The sequence below is a fragment of the Aythya fuligula genome, chromosome 6 (assembly GCF_009819795.1).
Source record: "Aythya fuligula isolate bAytFul2 chromosome 6, bAytFul2.pri, whole genome shotgun sequence".
Lineage (NCBI taxonomy): Eukaryota > Metazoa > Chordata > Aves > Anseriformes > Anatidae > Aythya > Aythya fuligula.
In genome coordinates this window covers 22,215,637-22,224,801 of record NC_045564.1, presented here as the reverse complement: position 1 = coordinate 22,224,801, position 9,165 = coordinate 22,215,637, and the positions used below count along the sequence as shown (strand labels likewise).

The 9,165-nt window shown below is 58.1% G+C and overlaps 1 protein-coding gene across 1 annotated transcript; it reads left to right on the top strand.

Moving 5' to 3' along the window:
- Nucleotides 1-1,867: 1,867 nt before the first annotated feature.
- Nucleotides 1,868-7,332, top strand: TBR1 (T-box brain transcription factor 1). The gene is made up of 6 exons (XM_032190580.1): nucleotides 1,868-2,559; nucleotides 2,912-3,066; nucleotides 3,391-3,512; nucleotides 3,785-3,943; nucleotides 4,612-4,673; nucleotides 6,489-7,332. The coding sequence occupies exons 1-6, from the start codon at nucleotides 1,868-1,870 to the stop codon at nucleotides 7,330-7,332; spliced, it is 2,034 nt and encodes a 677-aa protein (XP_032046471.1).
- The last annotated feature ends 1,833 nt before the right edge of the window (nucleotides 7,333-9,165 follow it).

Below are 9,165 nucleotides of genomic sequence, written 5' to 3'. Positions count from 1 at the left end.
CTTAGCGCTGAAAGGAGAAGGTAGAGTATGGGAAGTTGCCCGTGCTGTACCATGAGCCTGCGAGTATGATTACTTCCTCGCGTTTTGCCTAACAAAGGATTTTATTAGAATAATTTCCATGCAGAGGCTGTGTATGCCAGCCTTCCTGAAACACCACATCATTGAACAAGCGCACAGTTTTAAGCAACAGAAAAATTACAAAACGGCCGTGAGATTTGGGAGCATTGAAATACGCATTCTGACAAGCCATCCTGCTTTCTGCCTTCTCTGGATTTGACTTTGCGAAGTTTCGGCCTGGCTTCAGCTGATTACGTGTCGGGCTTGATTTTATTATGAGGTGGTCGGGGCCGCGGTAACAGTGAGCGGAATTGGAAGCCGGCTGCTGGTGTCAAGTGGAAAGAGGTGTGCTCCGTGACATACCTCAGGTCCACATCGCTAAGGGGAAAACACTATGAAAAATGAAACAGGAGAGCTCCTCCCGGAGAGGAAAAAAAAAAAAAAGAGAGAGAGAAAAAAAAAGGGTGATTCTGGAAACTCATCAGCTCGCCTGGGAAGGGGCACGGCGCGCAGCGGGGAGGCGGGCGGCCGAGTGTCCGGCGCGGAGCTCGCTGCGGGCCGCGCCGGGGCTCCCCCCGCTGAGGGACGGCGCTCGCCGTCCCCCGGAGATCGGGGGCCTTGCCCCCGCCCCTAAGCCCCGGGGAGCTCGGCTCGGCCCTTACGGGGCTGCCCGCGGGCCCCGGGGCTGCTCCCGCCGCCGGCCTCGATCCGCTCGCTGAGGGAGGGCCGTGGCGGCGCCGCTGCCGCGAGGCGAGGCGAGGCGAGGCAGCGGGTGACAAATGTATTACAAAAGCGCTCTCCCCTCCCAGCGCTGTCTGTGGGACTGAGTCACTGAGGGAAAACAGACACCGAGTGGAAAGCGATCCGGAGCCGGAGGGACGCCTTCTCCGCTGTTTTGCTGACGATCTGCGGCATTACAGCGCCCTGCTAAAATATTTATTTACTGGGGACCCGCAGACACCACGCCAGGGCAGCGCGGCCGCTGCTGACTGCGCAACTTCCAAGGGGAGACCCGCGGCCGCCGCGCTGGGGGCTCGGGAGGGGCGGGGGGCGCTCGCACTGACGGGGGGCTCCCGGCGAGGGGCTCCGGGCTCTCGGTGAGGGGCTCCCGGTCCCCGGTCGCCCCCGGCAGCGGGGCGAGCGCGGCGCCGCCCGGGTGAGCTGAGGGCAGCGGCGCCCGGCCCCGCCGGCGGCCCCCGGACCCCCCCAGCCCGGCCCTCCCCCGGCACCCAGAGGCGGGGGACAGGCGCGCAAGTATTTAGAGAAACGCGGGGCTTTTGGTTTATTTTGCAGCCGTAGTCAAAAATAAATAAATAAATAAAATAAATGAAAAATAAAAATTATAAAAAAAAATGCTGGAAAGGTCACATAATAATGAGCTCTTACAGCAAACACACTCTTCCCTTCCCCCTTCGCCTTCCTTCTATCTCACAATAAAATCATCTCCTTCAATTTGCCATGATCGTCGCGACCAGGAGCCAGGTGATTATCCTAATTAATGTCTATCTAATTAAATTACTGTCAGCGGTTAACCAATGGCAGAAGCCGTTTCATCCTCTCCGCAAGCAGCAAGATCAAAAGTGAGTCTTTCCTGATTGCTGCATAGTGTCAATTGGCCAATCTCTTCTCCCAGGGAAGGAAAAAAAAAAAAAAAAAAAAAAAAAAAAAAAAAAGTAAATCAAACGTTTGGGAAGCATTTGGTGGATGAAGTGCTTTCTGTCTAGTGAGGGTCCCAGGATGTCTAGCTTCTGATACTGAGGAGCCCTTTCAGATCCAGGGACTGAAGGGTTATTACTGTGGTGCTAGAGCTATGCAGCTGGAGCATTGTCTTTCTCCCTCTATCATGCTCTCCAAGAAATTTCTCAATGTGAGCAGCAGTTACCCACATGCAGGCGGATCTGAGCTTGCCTTGCATGATCATCCCATTATCTCGACCACTGACAACCTGGAGAGAAGTTCACCTTTGAAAAAAATTACCAGGGGGATGACGAATCAGTCAGATACAGACAATTTTCCTGACTCCAAGGACACACCAGGGGACGTCCAGAGAAATAAACTCTCTCCCGTCTTGGACGGGGTCTCTGAGCTTCGTCACAGTTTCGATGGATCTGCTGCAGATCGCTATCTGCTCTCTCAGTCCAGCCAGCCCCAGTCTGCTGCCTCTGCTCCTAGTACCATGTTCCCTTACCCCGGCCAGCATGGACCTGCTCACCCAGCCTTCTCCATCGCCAGCCCCAGCCGCTACATGGCTCACCATCCTGTGATCACCAACGGAGCTTATAACAGCCTCCTGTCCAACTCTTCGCCGCAAGGCTACCCCACGGCGGGCTACCCTTACCCCCAGCAGTACGGCCATTCCTACCAAGGGGCGCCTTTCTACCAGTTCTCCTCCACCCAGCCGGGGCTCGTCCCCGGCAAGGCTCAGGTCTACCTGTGCAACAGGCCGCTCTGGCTGAAATTCCACCGGCACCAGACGGAGATGATCATCACGAAGCAGGGGAGGTAAGCCGCCGCGCGGACCCTCTCCGGGCGCCGGGGCTGCTCGGCCGGGGGAGCCGCCCGCTGCCGCCGCCGCCGCCCCGGGGGAGCCGCCCGCCGCCGGGGCCGGTGGTCGCCGGGGCCGGTCCCCTCCGGGGCAGCCCCCCCCCGGCTCCCCGCGCCCCTTCCCCGCGGAAAGCTCGACGTTTCGGGAGGGAGTTGCTTTGGATTTTTGGTTCCCGGTCGCTACCGGGAGCCGGGAGGATAATGCACAGCGGGCTGGCTCCTCTGCGTGTGCGTATCGCTGCCGCTGGCTTGCTTTCCTTCTTTCCTCTCTTTTTTTTCTTTTTTTTTTTTTTTCCTTTCCTTTTTATAGGCGCATGTTCCCTTTCCTAAGTTTTAATATTTCTGGTCTCGATCCCACGGCTCACTACAATATTTTTGTGGATGTAATTTTGGCGGATCCCAACCACTGGAGATTTCAGGGAGGCAAATGGGTTCCTTGCGGCAAGGCGGACACCAATGTACAAGGCAAGTTCCTCCAATTAACACTTTTCCCGACACATATGTAGGTGAGAATGATTAATTAAAGCCTTTGTGGACTGGCTCTAGCGACTTCTTAAACGAGAAAGGGCCAACGATGCTTTTTAGAAAAAAGAAAAGGAGGGTGGTGGAGAAAGTAAGAGGTGATCGGAAAACGCTGCTTTAATCCCGCTCGGTTAAATGAAGGCGGTTTCGGCAGAAAAATAGCGCTAACTTTAATGGGGTCCTTCGACCCCGCGTGCTGCTGCAGAGGCAGAACCAGGCTACATGCGAGACCCGTGATGTGGTGGTGTTTTTTGTTGTTTCGCTTAGGAAACCGGGTGTACATGCACCCCGACTCCCCCAACACGGGAGCCCACTGGATGCGCCAGGAAATCTCCTTTGGGAAACTAAAACTTACAAACAATAAAGGAGCATCAAACAACAACGGGCAGGTCAGTGGGGGAACCGCAAACGCTCCGTTAGGCTTTTTTTCTTTTTTTTTTTTTTTTTTTGCTTTGCTGCTTCAGGCAGAATCCTGCACTCTCCAGTCGGATGTGTATATGCAATATATATAATAGTCCTTATTTTTAAAGACCGTGTCCCCAAACGAGGATAAAGGGGCGGCGGGGAGGGAGAGCCCTCGCGTCCTTTGCCGCGGGCATCACTGCCCCGTCCTGCTGCTCTAACCCCGCGGCCCCCTCCCTCCTCTTCCTCTGCCTGACAGATGGTGGTTCTGCAGTCCCTCCACAAGTACCAGCCCCGCCTGCATGTGGTGGAGGTGAACGAAGACGGGACGGAGGACACCAACCAGCCGGGCAGAGTGCAGACCTTCACCTTCCCCGAGACCCAGTTCATAGCGGTCACCGCCTACCAGAACACCGATGTAAAGAGCTCCCCGCTCCGGCCCCTTCGCGCTCCCTGCACGGCCCGGCCGCTGCTCCCGCTCCCCCGGGGCTTCGGCACCGGGAGACCGGGGCCTCCCCCCGCTCCCTTCCCATTTTGCCTCCGCGTTGTGCCCCGGGGCCGGGCGGGGATCCCGCCGGGAAGCTCCCGCTCGGCGGAGATCAATTGGCGAGGCCATCGATCGCACCGGGGCGAAGGAGCAGCTCCCTCGAATTAAACCCTCGTTACCGCCTTGGCCGCGTTTCGGCATGGCCGGGTGGCGGTGCCCCTCTCCCCGGTGACATATGTTCGGGCCGCGGTCCCGGGTTAATTATTTGGCTCGACGCGAGCCTCAACTCTCAGCTACCGCTCTGCGGGGCGTTTCGCCTCGTTTCTGGGTTTAAATACATTCACGGCCATGCGCTACGCGTAATTACACTTCTGAAAACATGGGGTTAAACGCGAATTTTTAGCGTGATTTTTAGAATAAAGCGAATCGTAAAATTCGATTTTTGGTATCTAGTAGCATGCCGCAGCTTCGTTTTTCGTGTTTCAAAGGCAATTTGACCGACTAGAGCGAAGCTCGGTGCTTTTAAAAGCGCGGTGGCTGCAGCAGAGTGCATTCTTCGTGCTTTTCACACTGTGCGCTCTGCTCCTCTGTTTCCCTAGATCACACAGCTGAAAATAGACCACAACCCTTTCGCCAAGGGCTTCCGAGACAATTATGACACGTAAGTAAAACCGCATTTTTCTTTCCCTTCTGCCGGCTGCGGGCACCCGTCAAGGGGAGAGGCTGGGGGGCGCGGGCAGCCTCCCCACCACGCCGCCCCGGGCGAGGCCCCGCCGGAGCCCACTGCTTCTGTGCTCTCCTCAGGGCTGCGGGCACACAGGGGCTGCCCCATTTGGGGCTCAGCACATGCTGGGGGGCCCCCCGCACCCGGCCCCTTTCTTTGCGCCCCTTTCCAAGTTCGCGTTGAGTTGCGCGCAAGGGCCCCGCGCAAGGCGCGCTGTGCGCCCGCCGAGTTTGAATAAGCCCGGGCTCCGCAATCCCTGTGTCCAGAGCAAATTTTCTTTTCCGTCTCGTTTTGTTCCCCTCTGGGGTTGGAGCGTTTTTTTTTTTTTTTTTTTTTTTTTTGTTCCGTATATATATTTTTTCTCCTTCCTTGCATCTGGGTGGAGCTAAAGGCTGCGAAGTTTTAATCGCGGTTTGTCCCCGCGCTGCCTCCCCCGCTCGCAGAACCGCCCGGGGGCTGCTGCCAGGGCCTGGCTGCTGTGGGGAGGCCGCCCCGGTCCCCGGGAGCCGAACGGGGACAGCCGGGCCCGGCTGCAGCAGCGCTGACGGCTGCGGCTCGCCCCGGCCCAGGGCATGGCCGGCGGGCACCTCCTGCCCACACACCCCCACAGCCAGCTTAGGGCGGGCGCAGGACGGCTCAGAGCCCCGAGGGGGCGGGCGGCCCTGGAGCTGCTCGGTCCCTCTGCAAGCCCCGGGGCCGCAGGACGGGGCCGAGCCCCTGAGGGAAGGATGAAACCTCCTCCTCCCTCTGGAGGCTGCAGCCGGGAGCAGCCTCCCACCCAGCGCCCCAGGCCGCGTGTAGCACCCGCGCCTGCTAAGGCCTCTCGCAGGGCTCCAGCTCCCCTCGGCAGCGGCATTTCGCTCTCAGGGGGGAAGCGACGCCGAGGCCTGAAGCAGCTCCAGAGGCTCCCGGGGCCGAGCAGCGGCTCTCCCCGAGGGGACCGCCCCGTCGGGCGGCCGCTGCGAGCCGCGAGGGGCCGAGCGCCGTGAGGGCAGCCCCATGATGTCGCTTCTTGTGCGGCCTCTGCAAGACCCGCGGCCTTCAGAGAGGGTTCGTGGCCTTCGCCCCCAGCCTCAAGTGCTTTTCCCTTTTTCAGAGGGGAAAAACTTTATAGGGCGTCACTTTACAGGAGACGGGGGGAGGGGGAAGCTTCAATGTTGTCTAGCACGTTGGATTTGTTTAAGGGCCAAGTTTATTTTGGATAAGAAATTCCAGGAGGCGTGGAGGGTTAATTAAAGCACAGTTTTAGCCTGAATTAAATACAGATAGTAGTTATTCATCCATTAAAGTTTTTATAATCGCAAATTGCAGCCCAGCATGGGAGAATTATATATAGGCCACGCAGGGAACACTAGATGCGTCTGGTTCTGCATTTCCTCCAGTAGGTGTTTAAAGATTAGCCTAATTTAAACCCAGTAAAATGTTGACGGTTCGTCTGCGACTCTCAATAATAAGTGTTAAACAGGCGCTATAACGCCGCAGCCCGCCGCTCCCGCTGCTCGCTGCACACGCCCGGGTTGCCTGTGGCGCACACGGCGGGACCGGTCAGCGTGTGACGGAGCGGGGATTTCAAGCCCTGGGCTGAGAGCAGGAAGCCTCTGGGCTAACAGCAAGCACCCCCTGGTCCCAAAGAGCAGCTTGCCGTGCCCTCCCCGGCTAGGGCCCTGTCTCCCGGCCCCACCGAGGGCGGCGGCGCCCGCCCGTGCCCCCGACGGCGGCGCCCACCCAGCCCTGTCCCCTTCTCTCCGGCAGGATCTACACGGGCTGCGATATGGACCGGCTGACGCCGTCTCCCAACGACTCGCCCCGCTCGCAGATCGTGCCCGGGGCCCGCTACGCCATGGCCGGCTCCTTCCTCCAGGACCAGTTCGTGAGTAACTACGCCAAGTCCCGCTTCCACCCCGGGGCAGGAGCCGGCCCGGGGCCCGGCGCCGACCGCAGCGTGCCCCACACCAACGGGCTGCTCTCCCCACAGCAAGCCGAGGACCCGGGGGCCCCGTCGCCGCAGCGCTGGTTCGTCGCCCCCGCCAACAACCGCCTCGACTTCGCCGCCTCCGCCTACGACACGGCCACCGACTTCGCCGGCAACGCGGCCACGCTGCTTTCCTACGCGGCGGCCGGCGTCAAGGCGCTGCCGCTGCAGGCGGCCGGCTGCGCGGGGCGGCCGCTGGGCTACTACGCCGACCCGTCGGGCTGGGGGGCGCGCAGCCCCCCGCAGTACTGCAGCAAGTCGGGCTCGGTGCTCTCCTGCTGGCCCAACAGCGCGGCGGCGGCGCGCATGGCCGCCGGCAACCCCTACCTGGGGGAGGAGGCGGAGAGCCTGGCCCCCGAGCGGTCCCCCTTGCCGGGCGCCGAGGACTCCAAGCCCAAAGATTTGTCCGACTCCAGCTGGATCGAGACGCCGTCGTCCATTAAGTCCATCGACTCCACCGATTCTGGGATTTACGAGCAGGCCAAAAGGCGGCGGATCTCCCCGTCGGACACCCCGGTGTCCGAGAGCTCCTCGCCCCTCAAGAGCGAGGTGCTCACCCAGCGGGACTGCGAAAAGACCTGCGCCAAGGACATCGGCTACTACGGCTTCTACTCGCACAGCTAGGCGCGGCCCGCCGCCGGCCCCGCCGTCCTTTTGCACAATAACTCCTCCGCGGTTAGCGCACTGACCCCCGCCCCTAGCTGCCCCATCCGTTCCCCCGGCCCGGCCCGGCTCGGCACGGCCCGGCCCGGCGGGGAGGCGGGCAGGGAGGCAGGCAGGAGGCCGAGCCGCCCTCCCCGCCCGCCCCGCGAGGCCCGGCGGAGCCCCGGGGGCGCGGACGGCCCCGCCGCGGGCGCCCCCCCCGCGCCTCCGAGCCCCGCCGGTCAGTAGGATGTGTAGACTCTCTCCAGCCGTACAGCGCTTCCTTCCTTTTACCACGGATGGATACTAGGGGATGGTAGTAATAGTGGGGAAAAAGAGCCTGTGAAATGCCTGTACATAGGGTTCTAATTTATTACTTTCCTTTGGGTTTGTTTCCTATTTGTTCGGATTTTTTTTTTCTTTCTCTTTACTTTTGTTTTCACTGTTAAGTCGCAAAATTTAGATCTTGTTTAAATCCCCTCACTCTCCCCCCGCCTCCCCTCCCCAGGTGAACACTCTTTCTAAACGCCTCTGGAAATGCTGAGCGCCCCGTAGCCGTACAGCGAGTAATGGGTTTCTCACTTTCCCCGCAATTCCTCGCATGAAATAATTACGCACTGCCCTGGGCTAACACAGCTACGGAATAGCTGAGCTTTCCCTTCAAAAGACCAGAAATACGTCTCGTAGGAAAGTCGATTAAAGTAGCATGACGCCTTCCAAAAGCAAAATTAACTGCCTCTGTATTTTTTTCTTTAAAAGGAATAGCTCGACATCAGCAATATTATTATTTTTGTGGTATTCCTCCCCCCACCCCATCGCCCCCAAGTGCCAAATCCATTACTGGTCCCTGCAGGTGCCAAATATGCTGACAAACTCTTTTCAAATTTCTTTGCAGTTTTTCCCCTCTTTCTTTATATTGCTGTAAATCTTTGTAATGAATAATCTAAAAAAGAAAAAAAAAAAGAAAAAAAAAAAGATATAGACGACTGAATTGTTGGTAACCATAGTGTAGTCCAGTGAAGATGAATTGTGAGTTGTATATTTTACTGCATTTAGTTTTGGAATTGACTTTTTCATAAAGTAGCTAACCGAGATCTGACTTCCTGGGGAATAAAGTGCACATCGAAAGTAAGAGCGCTCTTTCCTGTAAACCTCTGATTCTGGCAGTGACGGAGAAGTAATATCCCTCCAGGTCTCCCCCCCGGCGAAGCAGAATAGTAAGTCTTCGAATTTTGAGTAGCAAATCTATACGATTAACGCATTTTTATATGAAACACAACTGCAAACTGAAATATGCATCGGGCTAAATATTCAGTCTAGGTTACACTCGACGGGGAAGTTTCCTAATAGAAATTCAGGGTCATAAACGTGTGTATATTTTTGACTCTTCTGTAAATCGAATGTTGTGATTTTTATATTTGTTCTGTTATGTCCGTGGAACTGAATAATTTATACAAGTACCTGCTCCATTGAGAAATGTTTCGGTTTTTGCCCGTTTGTATCGTCTGTGTATAACAAGTAAAATAAACCTGGCAAAACGCTCACCTCGTCTCGGGACGCCGCTTGGCAGCGAGGGCGCCGGGGCTCGCCCCCTCCCGGCCCGGCGCTGCCGGCCGGAGGAGGACAAGGAGGAGGAAGAGGAGGAGGAGGAGGAGGAGGAGGGACGGCTCGGGGGGTGCGGGTCTCCCTGCTTGCCCCGACCGCTCCCCGGAGCAGAGGTGAGGGGGGCGGCTGGGTGAGGACCGCCGCTGCCCCCTCAGGGAGAGGCGGGGAGACGGGCCGGGTGAGGCGCCTCGTCTGTGGGGGCCGGGACGT